The sequence below is a fragment of the Cupressus sempervirens genome, chromosome 11 (assembly GCF_028749045.1).
Source record: "Cupressus sempervirens isolate cs-2001-9-10 chromosome 11, ASM2874904v1, whole genome shotgun sequence".
Lineage (NCBI taxonomy): Eukaryota > Viridiplantae > Streptophyta > Pinopsida > Cupressales > Cupressaceae > Cupressus > Cupressus sempervirens.
In genome coordinates, this window is record NC_143128.1 from 277,216,914 (window position 1) to 277,242,045 (window position 25,132).

At 35.2% G+C, this 25,132-nt stretch overlaps 1 protein-coding gene across 3 annotated transcripts in view; it reads left to right on the plus strand.

Moving 5' to 3' along the window:
- The window catches only part of LOC149529190 (putative LRR receptor-like serine/threonine-protein kinase At1g56140), a 130,791-nt gene extending 110,645 nt beyond the window's left edge, over positions 1-20,146 (plus strand). The window contains exons 17-25 of one of the 3 annotated variants that reach the window (XM_089811646.1): positions 16,844-17,220; positions 17,497-17,692; positions 17,919-18,107; positions 18,207-18,323; positions 18,525-18,593; positions 18,672-18,737; positions 18,825-19,062; positions 19,356-19,506; positions 19,607-20,146. In XM_089811646.1, coding sequence (XP_089667772.1) covers positions 16,844-17,220; positions 17,497-17,692; positions 17,919-18,107; positions 18,207-18,323; positions 18,525-18,593; positions 18,672-18,737; positions 18,825-19,062; positions 19,356-19,506; positions 19,607-19,993 — 1,790 coding nt within the window. In that variant the 3' untranslated portion in view covers positions 19,994-20,146. Of the gene's footprint in view, positions 1-16,843; positions 17,221-17,496; positions 17,693-17,918; positions 18,108-18,206; positions 18,324-18,524; positions 18,738-18,824; positions 19,063-19,355; positions 19,507-19,606 lie in introns of all 3 variants that reach the window. The other 2 variants (XM_089811645.1, XM_089811647.1) reach the window with 2 other exon arrangements.
- Positions 20,147-25,132: the final 4,986 nt, after the last annotated feature.

Below are 25,132 nucleotides of genomic sequence, written 5' to 3' on the forward strand. Positions count from 1 at the left end.
ATCCATCTTATGTGCAATGACATCTTGAGAACCCATTTACATGCATTTTCATATATTCCACTTTCATATCTCAAAGCATATTTTTCACTTATCATTCCTACTTCATGAACTCTTTTCCATCTTCTGCATATGCATGATGTCTCTTTTTGATATCATCTCATTGGATCTTTGAAGTTCCTGAACCATGCTTTGAGTCAACCTTTATGGCAATATTCTCTGATGATATGTTCACACTTTGGAATTTTTGTGTTGCAGCGCAAGCACAAGAGATGCCCTCACCATCAAAATCTAAAGGCAAAATGAAATACCAGTTTGATAAAGAGTTGGCTCATGCAACTCAATCTCACGTCACGTCTATTCTTGACAATATGTCAGATACAAAGATCAGACATGTGGGCATGACTGATTTCTTGTGAAGGTTAGAAGCTCCTGTTAGTCATGAAATGAAACGTATTAAAATAAGTAATATTCACTTGGTGTCCACATTTCCCGTGGCTGCCTTGGAACTAGAGTTTGTTCTTGAATGTGTGAAACGTTTAAGTCCAAAGTCAAAGATAATCAAGGATGCTGATGGTAATGTTATTGTAAACCTTGATCTAGAGGTTATTGAGAAGATTTTCAAAGTGCCGCAGAGTGGAGAGTGCATAGATCTGACTAAAGAGTCATCTTTGGAGATATGGAATGAGAATAAGGGAAATTATTAGAAGAATGTAAATCTATATTGATTGGTTTCCGAGAGAAACAACTTCTCAAGATGGCCAAGAGCCATTCATAGATCTAATTTCAAGCCGGAATAAAAAGACCTTGTCATCTCCCCATTTTAACAAGATTTTATAAGAAATATTAATAATAATTTATCAATAACAGAACTAAATATTAAACTATAACATAAAATATAATTATAATTATAATAAATTATAGACAATTAATATAAACTATTCTATATAAGTCCGATAATACATATGATCATAAATATAATAATAAATAATAAATAAATAGTATTCAAATATGCTTATAATATATATATACATAATATGATTACATGTTATAATAATCATCAAAATGAATAAAATATAACTAACAATGTCAATATAATGATATGAACCACCTAAATATGGTAATGATAATAATAATCATAATTCAAATAAACATATTAATAAATAATTTATTATTATCATATATGTCATTAGTGTAATCAATACTAAGCATAATAATATAATATAAGTATTTTATTATACTTGTATTTATTATAAGTATTTTAAATTATATTTTAAACTAAACTATAAATATAGATTAGGTCAAATAAATTACCAAAAGTAACTAAACTAATAGTCATGAATCTTCACCCACCCACATATATTAGAGGGAAACTATGTTTCCAAGAAGGGCATCGGATGATTTTGGTTCTTCATTTTGGAATGATCAGGAAAAGGGTCTTCACAATGGTATCAGAGCTACGATTCTGCCATCCTGTAAATGATAATGCAAACAATATATTGATGAAGAAAAATCTATAATGGTTTTTGACTCTAACTCTCAAATATCAATGGAAGGCTTGAACCTTTATTACCACGAAGTAAGATATGAGAGCACACAAACCAATTGTTGTAAAAGAATGGATGCTACATCAATAGTTATATGCATATTTAAAGAATAAATCCAAACCATATTTATATTTCCAAATTGGTTAAACCCGCCTACGAACGATACACAAGCACCAATGATATGGAAGAAAGGATGCAATAAATATATTATTTGATGGAGTTCTCACTGTTCTAGAAATTGGACAACAAAGAGGAGAAAATGAACAAATGTGATGATTCATAATGCATCCCATATGTTGCCATCAATGACGAAGGGGGAGATTGTTGACAATTTGGCTAGGTCAGATATTTTGATGTTGTCATTTATGGCAACATATTAATTACATGAAGTGAGCAAAGCATGAAGATGAAGTTATGATAGACTTAGAAAATTGTTTGAGTGTTATATAGTTTATCTGGCAGAGCAGTTAGAGTTTTGATTGGCGAGCTTCATAGGCATAACATAGACACGTGCGGAGTTAGGTACAACTACTTGAGACTGTGATGATGATGTGTGCAGGTTTGCAAGACAGCATGGCTAGTACAAACAGTCATGATGAATTTACTGGTTACAACACTGTACAGGTAGAACAAAGCACGATAAAGAAATGTGTATTTTGATTAGTGGTCAATATCTTTAACCAAATACTTTTGATTAGTGGATCATTTTGTGGGTACCATCCCCACCGGGGTTTTCCCTTGGCCAGGGTTTCCTTAGTTAACAAAATATGGTGTTATGAGTTACTTTATTGCATGGTTATGTTTACTATTCAACATAATTAGTTTACTTTCTTATGCAATTTATAAAGTTATTAAAGATATCTAGTTTTGGGCAAAAGTTAGTGAAATACTAATTCACGCCCCCCTTCCCCTTCCTCTCCCCCCCCATCTTAGTATTTCCTATTTCTAACAGTATTGTGGACTCTTAATAATTGATATTTCTTGTCATAACCGGACTTTGTCATGGAGAGACACTAGGAGCGGCACATGCATTAATGTGTGAACAATTTGTATTGCATGGTAGATACACAGGAACAAATGGTGAATTGTATATGAACAAGTCTTCAGTGTGGTCAACAGTTTATCGAGGGAGCTGATCTCCACATAAATGTTGGCAGGGAGAGACAATATATAGTATTGGGAGAAATGAATAATATAATCTGCAATTTTTATGAATAATCAATGCCCAAACCTAATCAATTCATGAAAAAGATTGAGAAGGTTGATCATTTCATATAAACAAAAATTACTTATGAGGTACATTTAGCAGTAAGGAAAGGAGGCGACCAAAACACACAACATTGAAATGTCACTTTCAGTCCCAGCTGCAAAGTATATAGTCCATTATAATTCTTCAAACTTAGGACATAAGCAGTATAATGATATATACTTCGTACCAAATTACAAGGAAAGAAAAAAATATAAAGAAAAAGAGCTCACCGAGTCAAGAACCTTTTTTAAAACAATCTTATTTGAATCTCCTTTAAGAAAACGATTGCGTCATTGGCATAGTTTGACTATAGAATCCTAAAAACCTACCAAAAATGCCCTCATTTCTGCAAACTCATATTACTAATAACCAAGGCCTAATTAGTGTTATTCTTGCAGATATATAAATTCTACACTACATGTAGTAGCTATATTGTTGAAGGATGATATGTAATAATCCTAACCGGTTATAACTTCGTCAAACACTTTGCAAGCAAGTTCTAATACCATTGTAATAACCTTTTTCCGGCTATAACTTTATAACACCAATTTCTTTTACTGAATTAATAGTTTGGTAATTTGTCAAACACTTGGCAAATATTCCCACTCCATGCCAACTCCTTTTGAGCTATAGCGTTAATGGGACATTACTTGTTTTGAATTTTTAAATATAAATAATGGTAAAGAAAAGACAATGCTAAATTTTAACAATTCACTAATCAACCAGTTCTGAAATCAAAATGCTATTGCAACATTATTTATATGAACTCAATGGACATTTAAAATTACATAGTGCGGAACCTGTGATTACTCCAACATTCTTCAATGCTGATTGCAACAGTAAATATGAGCTCCTCACATGAAACACAGTCCCCAAATTGAGTTCCCAGGCAACTAATTAATGATTTCAGGTTTCTAATTGTTGGTTCCAGGTCTGTATTGATGCCTAATGCTGTCTTAGGGAAGGGATGGCAGCCTCCAATGATACCGAACCACCTCTCAAAACGATCGCAGGTGCTCTAAAACTTGATCATTGCCCTCCAATAATTAATTGCAGCCTTCCACAAAGTCTAAAATCACTGCCAAATACAGGGACAACAGCCACAGTACATTCCTCTTATAACCACGCCAAACAATAGACAATAATGGTGTTCTAAATCACAAGTTCTCCAGCCACAATGAAATTCCCAAGTGCAGTAATAACAGTCGGGAAATACTATAATTTAATTCAGACAATTCTTAGAACTAATTCACAATACCTCAGCTGTGAATTATCAAGCACTTCTTAATTCCAAAACCTTATACTTCAGCAAGGGCAAAAAAATCCGCAAACTCAAAAACTCTTCGCAGGCAACAAAAGCAAATAATCAATTAGATGCTTTACTCATGAAATGGGCTCATATTTATAATCTCCAAATGGCACAAAGTTTCCCAAATGAACTTCACATAGGAAGCTTCCCACATACAAAATTAAAATATAATAAAGTGTCATTATAAACTAATTTATTAATTACTTTTGGCTTCGAAAATGACCTTTTCCACCATAACTTAAAATTCTGACACGTGAGGCCACTATTTCTTGTTCCCTTGATTTAAAATGTTTCGTCTTGATTGCAATGAGCTATGATACTGAGGTGACCAACCAACAACACCAAAAAAAATAGCAACCTTAGTGTATTTAGATGAATAATAATAATTCACCCATCTTGAGAAAACAACTCAAGAAGCATCAGAATCGAAATATGACAACACCAAAGTGATCTTGATGATGACAGATGATGAATGAACCTGATGGGGTGACTTACTATAAATAGACACTCCTTCCAAGATTCTTAGAGCTCAAATCAAAAGCCCAAAATAAAAACTGAGAGTATCCTCCAACTCTAACTCAACTGAGCTTATTGGAACCAATAGATTGACTTACTATAAATAGTAAGTGCCTCAAACGGAGCCAAACACACCGTAAGATTATAGTCCTTGCTAAAAATGGGGACATTATAGTCCTTCCTCCCTAAGATTATCCCCAAGCAATCTTGAAGCAAAATGAATATCACAATCCACCTGGATCCCAAAGGTAGAACAGCATACTATCCCTGCTATGTACAAGCAACTCCTATAGCACCAACACCCAAATAACGAACATCAACATTAGAATCATCTAAAAACTGACTCGAGGTGCTGATGAAGGGAACAACCCATCGGAACTCAATGCAATTGAAATACCATATCTATCAACACCTAAGTCCCCATCAAATTGATACTCACACCCAACTGCACTATGGAGATGGTAACGACCATAGGTACTTGAAACACTACCATCAACTCCAACCTCTGCCAAATTGTCTTGAGTGTGTAGATGCTACAAGGGGTCTAATTTGCAACTATCAATCCCATCTGCAAAAGATGGTGCTAACCCATCCCATAGTGGATGTATGAAACTGGAGCCAACCTGCATTGACGTGAAACCAAATCCTCTACCTATGGGTCAAAATAAAAGTAATCAATGCTCCTCATAGTGTAATGTTGATAAAAGCTCCCAATCTCTGTCAAGGTCTCATTAGTATCTGTTTGTGAATTAAAAGGTTGCTCTAATCTCTAACTTTGAACTATTGGTCGGATGGGATCCTGGGCAATCCTCTCAGCAAACCCAACCTCGAAATCCCTGTGGGGAAGCATAGTAGACAGAGTCTCTACAATCTTTCCCAACAACCTCCAAATGGCACGAGAGCCTCGGATGAGAGTACGCTTAGACAATTTGTATGAATCCTCCTATATATATGAACTCTCGAAAAGATACTCCATGAAAGACTTTGTGTAGTAGAAATTATATGTGGAAGCATCAACCTACTCCCCTACGACCCACAACTGATCCATCTGAAAATGTGGCCCTGCCAACTGTCCAATGGTACTAGCTATATAAAATGAAGAAATAGATTTGCTTCCGGCAGAAGGAAGAAAATCACCATGAGAGCTTGTCTCTACTGATGCTCTCACCTTCTTTGTACCTACTACACCCATATGTTGGACGAATATGTTGGCCACATTATCACGTCCATCGTTCCCAACCATAGAAGCAAACTCACCACCAACCACAATATGCAATTGAACTAGATTTGGGGTTGGTGTGGTCTAAACATGCTCCAAATCCATGGTCATCTCATCCAATCATGACTGTGACTCCTAAAGAACCAATTGAGTACATTGAAGAGAGTCCACAGTCACCTCAAGCTCTTGGGTGAGCTCAACCAGCTCCTTTTTCGCTAACAATGTCTCATAACAGGTGCTACCCCACTACAGAAGGTAATCACTTTCATAAACTAGTTACGAATAGTTATGCTTCAAGATCTTGACAGCCTCTCGAAGCGCATGAACCTTTGCTACAAAAAGAGTACAATCATCGTGCTCATCAAACATAGGAGCACCCCAACCACATATAGCCAACATCTGACGGACCACATCATAATGCTCAAAAGTTGAAGAGATGTCACTTTCACTCACCTTCACCTGATTGGTCACATAATGCCTTTGTAACCCCTACCTCCTATGCAAGCTCTCTGTCTCACTAATTGCACTGTGATAGGAAACCGAATTAGAACTACCCACCACAAGTTCACTCACTACATGTGTGCTATTGACCTCACACAACTCTGCATCCAAGATACAACTACTATGTACCTCAATCGACTCCTCATCTGAAGAAATGGAAGCCTTCGCAATATCAATATCCCCACATGTCTCAACTTCCACCTCAAAAGATAGACCCTGTAAACATCGATTTTGGGACCCATCCAAAACCTCCTCGGAGTCATTAGTTGATAACTGGCAAGGGATATCATACACGGTACAGCTCGTAGCATCCTCAAATGGATCATCAGGTGTGTCCATATTGTCTTTATCCACATCTCTTGACTTTGTTGTAACACCCATATTTCTAACATCAGAGTTGGGTGACTCCATGCATGCCTTGGTCCCACCTAAGGAAGCATCTGCCTCCTGTACTAGAGCAACACTATGGTAGTTGACATATAAGTCCCTAATAACAACTCCCTCCTCCGTAGAGTTTGAACAGTCAGTGACAACTACATCATCAACTGCCTGTGAATTAACCATAGCGACTACTTTGGAAGCCTCAACTTGCTGAAGCTCAGTGCTGCTATCCACCGCAGGCACCAACACATCCACATGTCCTGTGAAATGAGTCCATCAACACTACGGATAGGACTAGCAGGTGCCGTACTAAATATAAGTACATCTGCATCATGGATACTTGTCAACGAAAACTCAAGCTTTCTTCCCTGCAACTTCGATGTCTGCCTTCTAAAGGAGGAAACCATATACCTTGCTGCCCTCTCAACTCTCTTTGGAAACAACAAGCTCGCTGCCAACCTCTGTCGATGAAGCTTAAGCTTCTCCATACTCTCCTGCAAAGTATTCATTTTCGCGCTAACTTCCTCATTACTCTACTGATAGAACTACTAGTCCTAGGTTTGTCCATGGCTAGAAAATGTTGGAGTGCTGGTCACTCCAAATGAAACAACAAATCTGAAAATAAAATAATTTTCCTAGCCCACAAGATGACAAGAAACCACTTTGATACTACTATAATAACCCCAACCAGTTATAGCTTCGTTAAACACCAAATTATTTTACAATTCAGTTGTTTGACATTTCGTCAAACACTTTGCAAGTAAACTTTGATACGATTGTAATAACCCTTTGCCGGCTATAACTTTATAACACCAATTTCTTTTATTGAATTAATAGTTTGGCAATTTGTCAAACACTTGGCAAAACATTCCCACTCTATGCCAACTCCCTTTGAGCTATAGTGTTAATGGGACATTCCTTGTTTTGCATTTTTGAATATAAATAATGGTAAAGATAAAAACAATGCTAAATTTTAACAATTCACTAATCGACCAGTTCTGAAATCAAAATGCTATTGCAATGTTATTTATATGAACTCAATGGACATTTAAAATTACGTAGTGCAGAATCTGTGATTACTCCAACATTCTTCAACACTGATTGCAACAGTAAATATGAGCTCCTCACGTGAAACAAAGTCCCCAAAAATTTAGTTCGTAGGCAACTAATTAATGATTGCAGGTCTCTGATTGTTGGTTCTAGGCCTGTATTGATGCCTACTACTGTCTTAGGAAAGGGACAATAGCCTCCAATGTACCCAACCACTTCTTAGAACAATCGCTGGTGCTCTAAAACCTGATCGCTGCCCTCCAATAATTGATTGCAGCCTTATACAAATTCTGAAATGACTGCCAAATACAGGGACGACTCCTGCAGTATATTCTTCTTATAACCATGCCAAACAATAGACAATAATGATGTTCTAAATCACAAGTTCTCCAGCCACTATGAAATTTCCAAGTACAGTAATAACAGTTAGGAAATACTATAATTTAATTCAGACAATTCTCAGAACTAATTCACAATACCTCAGTTGTGAATTACTAGGTACTTCTTAATTCCAAACCCTTATACTTCAGCAAGGGAAAAAAAATCCGCAAACTCAAGAAACTCTACGCAGGCAACAAAAGAAAATAATCAATCATATGCTTTACTCATGAAATGGGCTCATATTTATAATCTCCAAATGGCACAAAGTTTCCCAAATGAACTTCACTTAGGAAGCTTCCCACATACGACATCAAAATATAATAAAGTGCCATTATAAACTAATTTATTAATTGCTTTTGGCTTCGAAAATGACCTTTTCCACCATAGTTTAAAATTTTGACATGTGAGGCCATTGTTTCTTGTTCCCATGATTTAAAACTTTTCGTCCTAGTTCCAACGAGCTACAATACTAAGGTGACCAACCAACAACACCAACAAAAATAACAACCTTAGCGTATTTAGATGAATAAAAATAATTCATCTGTCTTGTGAAAACAATTGAAGAAGCATCAAAATCAAAATCTGACAACACCAAAGTGATCTTGATGATGAAAGATGATGAATGAACCTGATGGGTTGACTTACTATAAATAGATGCTCCTTCCAAGATTCTTGCAGCTCAAACTGAAAGTCCAAAATAAAAACTAAGAGCATCCTCCAACTCCTCTAACTCAACTGAGCTCATCGAAACCAACAAATTGACTTACTATAAATAGTAAGTCCCTCAAATGGAGCCAAACACACCATAGGCTGCTGGAAAGCCTATAACCACACAACTGAGACCCTCAAATCCCTCTATCAGCTCACGAGGGTTGCGATGGTGAACTAACTTGGTCAACTGCAGAAACTTGCAAAAAATGGGGACATTACACGATATTACATATCATTAATTGCAAGTTCAAACTTGTGATATCCATAAGCAATCTTTCCAGCCTATAGTTGCATACATTTACATATTAGTTTGGAAACAACAATCCAATTGCTATATAATCATAGCTAATAACACATTTGCTGATATCAATTAGGAGAATATTAATATCTTTTAAATATAAAACAACTTGTATAAGCATTATAGTACACATCAGTTATAATAGTGACCCATATCTTACCTATACATTATTTATTTAAAGAATATTATTTTCATATATCGTATCAATTGCATTGTCGATACAATTCATGTCATAATTCTTACTGAGGATTATGGGGAAATACGTTTCTTGTAGCCAAGCTTACAGAGGAATTGCCCCTACTACGCTAGCCATAACTAGGGGGACATTACAACATGGGATTCTAGGACCAAATCAAGGAGATGTCCAATGCATCCATTGCCTTAACCATATGATTTTGGGCATAAGCCGATTGAAATATCATCTTGCAAAGATTCCATGCAATGATATTACACTGTGATAAATGTCTAGAAGAGGCTACAAGAGTGGCTTTGGCAATCCTTGAAGCATGGTTACAAAAGAAGGCAGCAAAAAAAGGACATCAGAGGCCATGGCATCCACAACGGAGGGGTTTAGTTCTACAAGATCACAAACAAGTGTAGAGGCTTCTTCTTCGATTGAGCCACAAATATGAGGATTAGGAAATGTGGGATAGTTTATATCAGCCTTTTGGGTTCCATGTAACACTCCTAGTGCTCAACCCAAATTGCTAGGCACTCCATGGAATAAAGAAATGCATGCAAAGACAAGGGTCGTGGTTGCAAGGTTTTGGTACTACAACGATATTTCGTTTAATGCTTTATGTAGTCAAAATTGGGATCAATTGGTCACTTTGATTTCTGCATTTAGCAAGAGGTTCAATCTCCCAAGTCATTATGAGGTGAGTGGGCCCTTGTTATAACATGGGGTACAAATCATTCATCAACTTGTGGAAGAGAAAAGAAGAGTTTGGGAATAGAGAGTATTTCTAAAATCAGTTAATGCCTTTGATCAAGTGAAAAATGTAGACTTTGTGCAAGATGTTGGATGAGGTGGTGGTGGAGGTGGGAGTGAGTAATGTCATCTAAATTGTGGCTGATAATGCCGCTGCATATGTGGTAGCTAGTAGACTTTTCATGGATAGGCATCCCACTTTATTTTGGAGTCCTTGCACTGCCCATTGTCTTGACTTTCTCCTTGAGGACCTAGGGAAACTAAGTTGGGTGGAGAAGGTGTTTAAAGATGGAAGAAATATCACAAAGTACATCTATAATCACACATGGGTCCTAAGTCTTATGAGAGACCACATTAGTGGTAAGGATCTTGTGCAAGCATTGGTCACTCGCTTTGCTACTAATTTTCTCAACTTGCGAAGCATATTTGCCGCATTGAACGACTTGAGAAGTATGTTTGTGAGTATGGAATTCTTAGAGAGTCCTTATGCCAAGAAGCCTAAAGCAAAGAAGGTTGTGTTTGATGTTAGATTTGACAAGCTAATGGACGAGATCATCAACATAATTTTTCAATTCTTGATTGGTGATTTATAATATAATTTTCAAATATTGCAATCTGCTGATTTTTGAAAAGCATTATGTTTAGGTATTAGAATCAATGATGAGGGTTTTGTGAATGGTGGATAGGAATCAAAAGCCCATGGGGTATCTATATGAGGCCATCGACAGGGCCAAAGAGGCCATTCAACACTTGTATGAAAGATCCCTGATGGATCTCTTCTGTTGATCTGCTGTAATTTTATATTTTTAAATTTGTTTTCTCTGTTTATTAAAATTTTCTTGCTGAACTAGACAGAAGTTGCAGAAGGGTTTGATTGTTTTATATTTATGATGATTTTTCAAAAAGTAATAAGTACAATAACATGAACCAGTTCTGAAAATGTATTCCAAATACATTTAAAGCAAAGTCGTTTCAAGCAGATTTTTTGAATATACGCCTAATATGTAACCAAATGAAGATTTACAATAATATCTAGATGATTACAACAAAAAATAAAGCCAACCTGAAGGCGTGAAGGTGAAATATGAGCCCAGAAGGAAGCTATGGCCAGAATCCGGCTCTCAAATGCTGTACGTGGGAAAGAATATGGCTGCTAGATGCGGCCGTACAACTACAAAGTGCCCACAAGTAGGTAAAATTCCCATACCCCAGCTAAAACTCTGACTCAATATTGTGTTCCCCAAAAGAAACAATGCACAATCTCCAAGATGCTTCTGACTGCAAGAAACCAAACCACTGTTTTGGGGGCTGCGTCCCAAATAGGCAAAGCAAGTGGGGTTGGTGTCCCAAATACTGAAAGCTCAATCAGAGCCCAAAACACAAATCCAAGATGTAATATGTCAATAATGTCTTCGAACTTTGTCTTTACCTCCTTATAACCCACCAAACTTAGCTTGAACCCTAAAAGTGTCCCCATGTGGTGTTGGGTTATAAAATAATATATCTCTCATTTTTAAAGTGGTCAAGTATCTAGAAAATGATCTTTTTCCCAATAGAAAGAAATTTCGTTCACCGAAATGCTCTAAATCAAAAGAGAAATATTTAGAGAAGTTCAAAACCTTTCCAATGAGCTATTACACCAAGGGATATTCACCCAGACGAGGCGAAAAAACTCTTATTACTCCAAAATGGCTATAACTTAGCCTTATTTAAATTATTAAAATGCTAACTTAGGAGAATATTTAAATATATTAAAATATTTTGCAAATAGCAAACTGATAGCCAAAACACCTCTACAAGGTGAAACTGAACTCGTCACCTCTTGTGATTGATGCCGGATAATCTGAAATAACTAACAGTCTCATCCCTCAAAATTAGGGATACTCCTAAAAAATAGGAACATCTCTAAATCTCTCGAAATTGAAACCATAGAATGATCTCGTAGAGACTCAAGACTATAACCCATCTCCACCTCCTAAAATGTAGGAAACTCCTCCTACAATCAAGGAACTGCTCTTAACTACCCTCCTATTGTTTGAAACTCCAAATCCGAACACTGTATAACCTGACTGAGTCTCTAAACACCACTGTCGACCTACGAGACTCCCTGATAGGCTAACTCTATCATCTCTGATGTCCACTCTAGAAAGGGGACATGACATGTATAGGTCAAATGAGACCAAATATAAACCCACATGGAACATAATCGATCATAAGTGGAACCGACAACTCCACCAATATATTCATGCAATTGCCTACTAGTTGAACCCCGAGTTTTATTTCTCCAACACTTTTAGGAGCAGATTTAGAGGTTCAAGTTGACTTGGACACATGTATTAGGCGATCGGTTTTTGATTTGGACCTTTGAGACCTCATACTTGATGAGTTATAGAGGTACAAGAGGGAAGAGGGGCCATTGTTTTCTTTTTGAGATTGCAAATGTAGGAGATACACCCTGTAGCTAGGTAAAAAATAACATGTGTTTAATTTTATTTTACTGTTTATTTCTTTGATTAAGTTTATTTGAATCTTCATCACATATAAATGGTTTTTTAGTTCCTTGTAGAGTTGTAGTGGGATAATTATGGTGGCACAACACCTAATCTTCAAAAGCTTGCCATCTAAATATTATCACAACCCTATAGTGCTTTTAGTTGTGAGAGAAATTAGAGTATGCAAAGAAATGCAATAGGTTGACACAAAAGCACTTGAATGACTTGGTTTATGTGTCATACAACCTTTTGTTGAACGAAAATAAGGTAAATGGTAAGATTTCGTGTGAAGCACTTGACTTGGATGACATTGATCTATATTCAGTAGATTGGATTTCTTCTCTTGATGGTGGTGGTGTAGATGCACATGTGGATGATCCTTTATTGGCTGATGAGCAACTCGCTGAGTTTGAGATGGAGGCAGATGATTGAGATGTAGAAGTGGCAGCACGTGACAAGGAATATGAACTTGGTCATCCATCAGAGACTTCTCTTGAGCCTGAGGCACCTATCGAGGATGTTGTGCCGGCAAATACTTCAACACCCCCCATGCGGCAGCAGGGATCTCTTTTGAGCTTTAGTTGTAGAGGCAATTGATGATTTCTACTTCAAGTTTTCATTGATATTAAAACTTGAACTTAATATGTATTTAGAAGTTGTTGTTTTGTGGAGTTTGACTTCTATATGTATTGAACTTAATTTTATTCAGATACCATACTTATTTTTAGATATATGTTTCTGTCACTATGTAAATCTCCTAAGTTTTAATTGCAATGAATTACTATTTGACTCAAAAGTTTGATTAATATATGGTAGATATCTCAAATCAGTATATGTTCTACAAATTTGGTGTGTATATGTGTCTCTAAGAATATTTTAAGAAATTGCATATTTTCAAATGTTTGATAGAAGTGTCAATTTATTGTCCAATATTTTGCCGAGTTTTTGATGATTTTGGGATTTTCAATTTTTTTTTGGGCCTGCCGAGATATTGCCGAAATCGAGTTTTTCAACTTTGATCTACACCATGAGAGGAACCAAAATGTGCAAAGATCATTAGTTTCAACACAAACGTTCTACATGTGGGGAAGAACCCTTTTTGTATTGCATTTGAGATTTGCAAAATCTCTCTTGATCGATACAATATATGTCGTGGAGATCTCTGTCTTTGACTTCAAATGACATGAACATATGTATGTTGCCCACTATCTGTGATCCTCGGGCCTGCTCTCTTACTAGTGACAACTGCTTCAAATGTCCAAAACTGAATGCCCCTTTTATAGTCTTCTACCATGCATAACCAGCAAAAATAACTTCTACCATGAATCCCCCTTCATACTTTGTTCTAATTGTTCCAAAACATGTCTTTAATTCGCTCTTTCTTGCAAAAGCACTGGAAGAACTTGCTAAACATGGTTTGAAATTGTCATCACAAACCAAATTGTGAAGGATGAGAAAAAAAATGCCCTAATATGCAAAATGTGGTTTTAGTGATGATGAACAAGCTACAACCAAATATATTCACCTTGGACAGGCTACTTATTGATCTGCAAGCCTAAATCTGTATTTGCCTTTTCCAAAACCCATTTTTGTGCCCTATACGGGCTTTAAGCTTGACATTGCAAGTTAAGTGAAAGATTTTTTTATGAAATAAGGACCTTTTTGCCCTGGACAGGCTTCTTGGAGCTCAATGCAAGTTAAAATTGAACATAAGAAATAAAAGACTGGATCCTTGAATCAATATGCGCACCTAAAATCCATCCATAGCAGTGAACAGGCTTTTCAAGACGTTTTAAAAGCCCAAAATTGTTTTAGCAGCCACCAATCTTTGGAAGTAATGATGGGATTTTATAACGAATTTGAAATTCTAAAATCGGAGCTCCAAGTAATGGTGGGCATTACAATAGAAATTGCAAAGCACAGAGCATAAGAATGCGCTTTTAAGCTCATATGCAAGCCAAAGACATGATGAGATGATGTAATGAGGCGGCAATAGAATTTTTTAATGAATTTGCAAGTTGAAATGAGTAAGGACAGGCTTTTTAGAAGCCAAAACAAGGCAAAACGATGTCTTTGAACAATCACCTTTGGAAATCCATGCACAAAGCAAAAATGGGCTTCTAATTTGTATCAACAAGTCAAAAATGATGTATTTAGTTAGTGACGGACTTTGGAATACAACTTACACATTTAAAACATAATACAACTGGCCCTCCAAAACTAATGACGGGCTTTTGATTATGTAGTACATCTTTTATAAGTTCAAAAATCATGTAATATACATTAAAAGCATCATCTATATGTTGCAACGGGTTTTGGTATATGAGAAACATGTTTTAATGTTATAACATTAGCAATGGACATACTTTTGAAAAGGCTTTACAAGTCATTAAACATAAAACGTGCTTTCTAATATTTAATGCAAGTAAAAAATGCCACCCATAAGCAATAACAGACTTCTTAAAGTATTTGCAAGTCAAAACATGTTTAGTAAACTGATACTTTGTAACAGAAAACATATAAGTTAAAAAACATATCTTTGAAAAATGGGTTTTTGTTGTGCATTTGTGCAAATTTGAACCTTTTTAAAGATAAAACATGTAATAAGACATAAAAACCCCACTAACATATTAAAATACTATAGAAGTTCACATATTTTCTTGCAAACATGGACGATGGAGTTTTAATTCCATATTGCACATAAATGATTCCCAAGATGTCATGTAAAGGCCAACAAAAAGCCCAGTTCTGCAAGATTTGAAATAAGGATTGAAGACAGTCAGTCATGCTTAAAAAGCCGACGTAAATTCCTCAATAACTCTTGAAATACAACACTGATTAAGGACTAAGATAGCTCAAAAGGAGCGGAATTGAAAATCCAATCAATCTGGGACAAAAACAAAACCAAAAACCAAGCAATCAAGCAAGAAAAATAAAAATGACTCGAACGTTACCAAAAATCATGTTCTTGCAGTCACGGAAGAAAAACCTGTAGTTGCAAGAAAACCAAAAATAAATTTGGCAAAAACCTTCAGAAGTGGCATCTATAGGATGAGAAATCTAGGCCAATTCAAATTACAATCCTTCGAAAAACATCCTTTTGAACATCAAACTTAAAGAATTTTGCTTACAAAATCATGAGAAAATTACATAGGGTTGTCCAATTTTGTGAATTCAAATATGAAGACAACAAACACAAACTTACAAAACATCTATTTTCGAAATATATCAAGGGTCCCCCCAAATTTGGGATATTGTATGAGGACCATCAAAACACAGATGAATTTAACTTGAGCAGTTCCACAAATGCAATTTCGGCAGGTTCCATTGTGGATCATCAATTAACTGCTGGGTATGTTTTCTCACTTGTTTCTGGACCTATTTCTTAGCAAAGTAAATTACAACACATTGTTGCATGATCATCTGCAAAAGAAGAATATAAAGCAGCATGTAATGCACGATGTGAAGATGTTTGGTTATGTCAAGCTCTTTACGATCTTCACATAGATCAATGTGCGCCAACACTTGTTCTTTATGACAATTGAAGTGTTCTCAAGATGGCTAAGATTCCAATTTTTCATGCCCACACCAAACATATTGAAATTCATCATGATTATATCCAGCACCGTACAACCCACAATACAGTCTGTCTTCAATATTGTCCAACTGAAGAACAAGTTGCTGACATAACTAAAAGACAAACTACTCAATTCAAATTTGTAAAATTTAGGGATTACTTAGGCATTCTTTCATGTTTTATTATTGAGGGAAGGGTGTGACCACACTATTCCTCTTATTTTTTGTTTGCTTGTATTGTGAGAGAGCGATGTCCACATTCATCAGAGAAGTGCTTATATGTGTTTAAATCATTGAAATGACAACCTGTTAGGTTTGTAATTAAGGGAGGCTGTTGGTATATTTGTTCACATAGTTTATGATAGGCTGTTAGTATTATGTGGACTATTAGAAAATATTAGTTGGATGTATGTATGTTTGTTGAGATGTTAAAAATAACTTGTAAATTTAGAGGATTTGTTTCCTCTAAAAATGGATTTGATAATCCTCTAAATATTTAAGTCATTTGATTGAATAATAGCATATGTTTTCTGTGTGCTCTCAAACTTAAAAGAATCAAGCATTTTGTTTAGTTTCAAACTGTAATAAAGCTTGTTGCTCAGAAGAAGTAATACTAACCTTTCTTTTCTTGTCCAAAGCGTGCTGGAACATATTGTTGATTTTAAATTGACTTGTAAATTTCCAGATTCTCACTTTGCCATAAACTGCGGCGGCTTACAAGTGATGTCCCAGGTAGGAATTGATTATGAAAGTGACACTAAAACACTTGACGCTGCCTCGTTTTATGTGACTGATACACAAAAGTGGGGAGTCAGCAATACTGGAAATTTCCTGGACAATTCCATGCAGAATTTTACAATATCAAGTCAATCTCAATTTACAAATACATTAGATACAGAACTCTACCAAACAGCACGTGTATCTCCCAGTTCACTGAGGTACTATGGTTTAGGGCTTGAAAATGGACCATATACAGTAAAATTGCAGTTTGCTGAAATAGATATTCTAGACACAATAAGCTGGAAGAGTCTTGGAAAACGCATTTTTGATGTTTCTGTTCAGGTATGTTGAATCCTTTTCTAATGCTTTGATTTGTATTTCTAATTCAGAAAAGTGGTCTTCTATTCCCTTGTTTTTGTATGCAAAGAGAGTAGATATTATTTTCTGTACTTCTCCGTTCGATGGTCCTTCACTTTTTGTAGTGTGTGCATGACAACAAAAACATTAGTCTTATCAGTCATATTGCACGCTATGTCATTTGGGTTTTTAATTTACCTTTTGGGTAATACTAGCTCTGCATATTACCTCAGTTCAATTTTTTGTCCCCTGATGTTGCAGGGAAATAAAGTATTAACAAATTTCAATATCCAAAAGGAAGCAGGAGGTTCATTTATAGCAGTTGATCGAAATTTCAGCATAAATGTAACAGAAAATTATCTTGAAATTCATCTTTTCTGGACTGGGAAAGGCACATGCTGGTCTTCAAACCAAGCACTCTGCAGACCTTTGATATCAGCCATAAGTGTTAAACCTGGTAAGGGAAGTGGTGGGACTTTTATATTGCTGAATTTCATTTAAAGATTATATTAAAGTAAATCAGAACATATTCATCTCGGGCATGACGGCAATGCACAAAAACTAGTATTGTTTTTCTAAAATACATTATTTAGCGACTGTCTGCAACTTTATTTACATAGTTTACAAATAGACATTGGAAACCCCAGACATCATTACTACTGAATATTCTTTCATCTGTTTAGAATTCACTCCTACTGTTTCGGATCTTCCACTTTCTAACTCCCCACAAAAGAAAATCAAGACTGGAGCAGTCATTGGAATTCTTTTTGCTGGAATCGCTGGTGTTTTGACATGTTTTGCCTTTATCATTTTGCGGCGAAGAATAGCCAGAAAGTCATTAGAAGCACATGGTCAGGAACAAGAAGATAATGGTAAGATTTTAATGAGGTGAAAATTCCATTTGGGTTGATTTTCATTTGGTGGAACATGTTAATGTTATTGATACCCATCATGTCTTGCTTCATTATCAGCACTCCAAGGAATCCAGACACAACTAAACATTTTCAGCTATGCTGACTTGAAGAATGCAACAAAAGATTTTCATGAAGAAAATAAGTTAGGCCAAGGAGGCTATGGCACAGTTCATAAGTTATGTTAATATGGGTTCCACTATTTGCATTCACTTGTGTATAGAAATAAATTCTATATATCATACATAAAGTCTCCATAATTTATGTTTCGTAGTAAATTTTTCTCATTTCTCATGCCACCTACAAATGTTTTTCTATCCTTGAAATTCCACCTAGAAACTTGTCTCATTTTTGTGTTTTCAACTATGATGTTATAACAGGGTATTCTTCCAGATGGTAAATTAGTAGCAGTGAAGCAATTGTCATCTGAATCTAAGCAAGGAAAACGTGAGTTTATAAACGAAGTAGCTGCAATATCTATAGTGCAACATAGGAACCTTGTTAAATTGCATGGATGCTGTGTAGAAGGAGAACATCGCATTTTGGTCTACGAATGTCTGGAAAACAACAGTCTTGCACAAGCTTTATTTGGTAATAGTAGATGAAGAACTTGAATTGTAAAATATTTTGATTTCATTCAGAAGCATATATATGAGTTTCATGTATGCCAAAATGCAGGCAATGAAAGATCAAAAATCCACTTGGACTGGCCTACTCGGCACAGCATATGCATTGGGACTGCTCGTGGGCTTGCTTACCTTCATGAGGAATCCAGTGTCCGAATAGTGCACAGAGACATCAAAGCCAGTAACATCCTGTTGGATAACTCTCTGAACCCTAAGATTGCAGATTTTGGGTTGGCTAAACTATTTAATGAATCCGAAAGTCACATAAGTACCAGAGTTGCAGGCACAATGTAAGACCAGCTTGGCTATTAGTTTTCAGTTTTCTGAAACATATCAGAGATAACAGTTATCTATAATCTTTAGAAAACAATATAGCTTCTTATGTTGTAAGATGCTATGTTTACAAGATATTCTTCGTGGTAACACTTTTTGTTCATGTATTTTCTCTTTCACATGTATAAATGCAATTCTGTTTTGTAAGACAGGTTGGTAAATCTACTGTACATGTTGAAGCTTTTGAAAACAGCAGGAAGTTGCCCTGCCTACTTTTGGATGATCTGACTGGAAATTTTTTTGTTTGAAGAGGGTATCTAGCTCCGGAATATGCTATGCGAGGTCACCTTACAGAAAAGGCTGATGTTTTCAGCTTTGGGGTTGTCACTTTAGAAGTGGTGAGTGGAAGGAATAACACAGACACAAGCTTGCCACAAGAGAGTGTCTATCTTCTAGAATGGGTGTGTATTAAGCTAGTAAATTCATTGAATTACGCATCAATTTTAGTTTCAGTCTAGTATAGCCATTACTAATGACCACCACCTTCTGATCAAATTATAGGCTTGGCAACTGCATGAGCAAGACAGACTGCTGGAATTGATGGATCCTCAACTTCAACCAACATACATAGAAGAAGAAGTCCTCAGAGTAATTGCAGTAGCCCTTCTTTGTACACAAGCCTTGCCTGAAATGCGACCATCAATGTCTCGAGTGATAGCAATGCTGACTGGTGATGTAGAAGAAATACCTGTTGCTTCTCGCCCTGGTTACATCACAGATTGGCAGTACAATAACCATTTGGCTGCTCAAGATCCTGGAAGTACATCTATTGCACTATTACCGCAGCAGAAAAGCACTGAAATCTTGCTGCCTGCTGCATTGCCCTTACCTGAAAATGAAGATATGATTCCATCAGTGGTCAACCAGGCTTTAGAAGATGACCAATGAATATTAAATAATTTATTTTATTGACAATTTTATAAGATCTAAGAATTGGAACTGAATGCTAATGTTCCCACCTCACATATTTAAATGTGATATAGTTGTGATCCTATTCATAAACTCTATACAATAAATGCGATTTTGGGCTTTGCATGCTTATCTGTGGATCCCATAAGCTGTTTGACATCCATTCATCTATCTCCACTGATCCCACATCTCTAAAGTGATTATAATGCATGTTAATCTTCAAATTCAGGATTAGATATAGAATTGCTAGTTTTCATGTTTGGCATTTCATTGTTTTATTTGATATGTCAATGTTTGTTGTATTGTCATAACTTCACTAACAGTATTAAATGTTTCAAAAGTATATGGAAACAAAAAGATACATAGATTCTTGTGGAAATCTTTGAATGTATACCTGCAGTCTTCCAACTGTGTGTCCATACTTCACTAACAATATTAAATGTTCCAAAAATATATGGAAACAAAAAGATACATACATTCTTGTGCTCATCTTTGAATTTATATCTGCATACTTCCAACTGTGTGTCCATAAGCACAGGTAGAATAATGGTTACAATTATTCACACATCAAACACTACGACGGGTAGAATTTCTATAGTCAAAATGGCTTTTGACAATTTTTTTGGTTTGTTGAATTGAATGCATTGCCATTGATGCCAAAGATATCTCTAGTATGACATTTAGCTTGAAACTACAGCCTAATTATAATATTACATAAATTTGAGTTGTATTTCTACTGGAGGAGGCAGTGGGTGGCATCACCAAGGAATATAATGAAAATGATATATAAGGTGGCAATATGCAAATCAAATCAAATAAAGAGATATTAAAATTAGAACAATGGCGGTATAGTGAACCTGATAAAGTTAGTGAATAGAGGTAGTCAATTCAAAACACTTACCATTCATGAGCAGGATTTATGTGGCGTTTTTATTGGGATTGGTCAAGTCCAAAAGAATCACTTGCATTTAGTCTCAAAGATAGCATTCAAGTATTCAATATTTTTTTGAAAAATAGGTAGTTATATTCTATTAAAATGTAAGCGTTTCCAATAAGGAAATAGATATTAGACAACTATTTTGGTTGATGTCGTAAGTATAAGCCTCTGTTTTATAAGATCTTTGTTTTGTTGGCATTAGTTGTGAGGGAAAACACATTAAGTTAAATTTAATATTATCATGTATGTATTTATGATATTTTACAAAATCAATTCGACAATATTGGGACACTATTAGATATTTCTTTATAATTATTTTTAGTTTCTGTAAAGAAGAAAACATCACTTTAATTAATTATTTTCTTCAGTTTAGAGCTTGTGATAATAAATTCATAACAATATTAAATATTTAAAAAATTGCCATAGTTATATTGATATGATGAAATAACCATACTCTATATTGATTTTTAGTAGAAGTTGAGAATTCAACTTCACAAGCCAAGTCCTTACAAGCACGCTACCTATTACATAAAGAAATCTAGCCTTGAGAATAATTTTCTCAACACAATCTCACAGGTTTATATTGATTGTATAAAAATATATGTTACCAATGAGAAAATGAATCCTTCAAAAATGATGAATTAAACCTTAGATGCAAAGCCTCAAGCAAGATTAAATTGGCTAGTGTTAGGTGTCACAATCATAATGAATGCGACAACTTAAGCTATTATTAGCCTGATTTAATAAAAGGAAAAATACATAGATTTAGTTTGAGTAAATAAAGTAATTAAAGGGCATCGGTTGTTAATTAATTAGACAAGGTCCGATTTACTCCAATACACCTATTTTTTATATACTCAGGGATAAATTAAAGAGCTAATGATGAATGCAAAATTTAAGTTTGAATGAGTCTATACAACAAGGCCTAATTAGGTACCCATGTACAAACCAATGTAATTCTCACAAATAGAGAGGAGAAAAAACTAGTGGAAGAAAGCTCTTGTCCAAAAGAGAGAACAAGGCATGCAAATAGTACATGTGGTGAGAATGAAGGACTCAAGATGTCCCCTTGAGTGTTGAGTTGATCATTTACATTTGAGGTTCCTCTCATAGGAGAGAAATAAAGAGACAATGTATCCCCACATAAGGGAAAAGATCCAATATTGAAGTTGTATTCTTGAGGATGAATGTTGATGAAGACATAAGAGCAAAAAACCACATTTCTCTCCTTAGCAAAAACCAGACTTCACCGCCTCGGGGGACAGGGGATGACGAAAAAGGGGACAAGTTACTGGGATGGGGGGAAAGTGACGGGGGATAGGAGAGGTTTTATATGTTGTACATATGATACTTAAAATATGAGCTATGAAAAGATGTATTGCAATATAAGATATAAAGTTGTAAAAGAGTAAATAGTTGAACATTGCATTGAATTGGAACATTGAACATCAAATATAAATAGTCAAATAAAAAAATAGTCAACATCGAGACATCCCCCATTCTCAGCAGAGGTGGCAAAATTTGGTGGCATTACTAGAGACAAGGGAATAGAGCCCCCAAAGTCCCCAGTGTGTCCTTGTCTCTGAGATGTGGGCAAAAGTGGGGTGTGGATGCATCCCTGTGTTACTATGGAAAAAAACAAATATAAATGCTAAGGACAAAGCAACCCAATGAAAGGAGATGAAAGGAATAGTCTTATAAGGCATGTCATGAAAGACTTATCACTATCCCCATGTTGAAATCAAATGATACTAAATCAATTAAATAAAATCTAAATGACTGTAATGATATTTGATGAACAACTTTTGAAGGCACTAGACATGGGATGATTTGAATGCTCAAATCACCATAAAAAGAAATGAAATATCCTCAATCGTGTCCCCAATGTATGGAGTGTGTGATTTATCAAACACTATTTGCAATGTAGGGCAAGTACTCATTCCACAAAGTAGAAATTAGAAGGAAAAAATCAACGTCTTGAACTAAACTTATCTTTGAAGTAGGAGATAGAAGAGTAGGCACAACTTTTAAGAACCATGATGGTGATGGAGGCATACATAGGCTCAATTGACCAAACATCTCTATGAAGTAGGAGATATAAGAGTAGGCACAACATAAGTCTTAAGAACCATGATGGTGATGGAGGCACACATAGGCTCAACTAACCAAACAACTCCTTAGATATGTGACCCATTGCAGATACATGAAAGCCAAGACTAGTTAATGGACCTCTAGGCTTAGGTAAACCAAATGAGAGAACTTAGATAGTCTTGATGCATGATAAACACCACCAACTGCAATAATCCTTTTACTACACATCTTTGTTGAATACCAAATCAAATCTTAAATCAATTGTGTTACCCTACCCACTACGAGTAATCTAATATGTGATCATGTGATTGGCTGAAATAAATGAGATAAGAAGCACATCATTGAATGTGCTTGTTTCAAGTCAAATGCATAGATGGGTGAGCCTTAGCCACCTAAGTGAAAAAATGATTGTTTATTTATCGCTAAATATGCATTGATTTCTTGACAGATCTAATGTCATTATGTTTTGTTAACACACTATCATAAATTTTAACTTCTATTAGTTTTCATTTTTACTATTTTTTATGAATATAAATGACACTTATGAAACCATTCTTGAGAACTACTTATGTTGGTTATAATGATAGTGAAAAATAGTTTGAAAAATAAGCTTTTGATAAAAATAATATGTTTATTGTTCTATGAGCAGGATATATAGTTACTATGTAAAGACCTTTTTTATAGTCTATAAATGTACGTATGAGACATATACTCTATTATAAAATTACTATTGAACAGAGCATTGCAACTTGATTTTCTCCATGCAAAAAATAATGAAAATATAAAATTGGTAGATCTTGTATTTTATATGTTTTAATTAATTAAATCTATAGGATATAAACTATGTTAACAAAGAAAGTTGTAAGAAACTACAAGGAAATATAGTAACCCTTTGTCTTTTATTCTTTCAAGATATATGAAATATTGTAAGGTCTTGTTACTAAGGAAAAGATTGACCTTTTTTCCCACTAAGGCATATTTTATTTGGCGAGTGAGGCTCTTGTTGAGTAGTTTTTGACATACATGAAGATTTTCTACTCATGGAATCATTGTATTTTTGTTTCTCATTTTATGTGATTTTCTTGGTTCATCAGTTTAAATGTTCAGTTTTATACATCTTTCAATATTTGTGTTTATATGATGCTTTCAACTTCAATAATCTAAATATGTTCTCCATGCTCACTCATGTTATAGATAACTTTGCATGCATAATGATAAACTTGGTAATTGTATTGTTATGGGACTCATATTTTACATGATAAAAGTTGTGGAGGATCAATTCAAGGTCACTTTGAATTGGTATACCACTAATTAACTCTGCCTCCCCACAGTAGACACTACAACATTTGGGGTCAAATTGCGATGACAATTTGTGACAGTAGTGTAATTTGTGGGTGATTTTCATGTGTTTTTTTTGCAATTGTCCCCAAAGTCATTGCAATACTGACATTGGCATTGTAATTGTGACATCAACATGATTGTAAACAAAAAAGAAGAGACATGACATTAATCATTCCCATTTGATCGATTGTGGAGAGCTATGCATGAGAGAGTGTGGAGAGCTCTGAACAAGGGTATAGAGAAGTTGCAAAAGACTATGGAGATCAATGTGGAGATCTACAATTTTTTTGCCTAGCCATGCCCTTGCTCTGCATTTTGTTGCTCTTGCTTTGTATTTTGTTGTCATGTTGTGCCCTTGCTCTACAATTGCATTGTCCTACCATGCCCATCTTCGTGCCCCTGCTCTGCATTCTCCCTACACAAAAGATTATCATTGAGTATTACTGTAGTCTTGGTCTACATTATTAGTCTCATTCATTTCAACATGAAGTATCTTATATGACATGTCTTGTGGATCTTTGTTGTTAATATTAGCAATGGTTCAGGATTAGGGATTTGAAACTACATGATGGATTATAGGAACAAATTTTGATTGGCAAACAATAAGAAGAGTGCAATTTTCACTTTCCATAATACTATCCCTACAGTAATATAGCCACCTTCAAATATAATAGTTGTTTTATATAATCATCAATACAATCTTTAGCATAACAATTTCATGCTTGGTTATCAATTTGATCATCAATCAT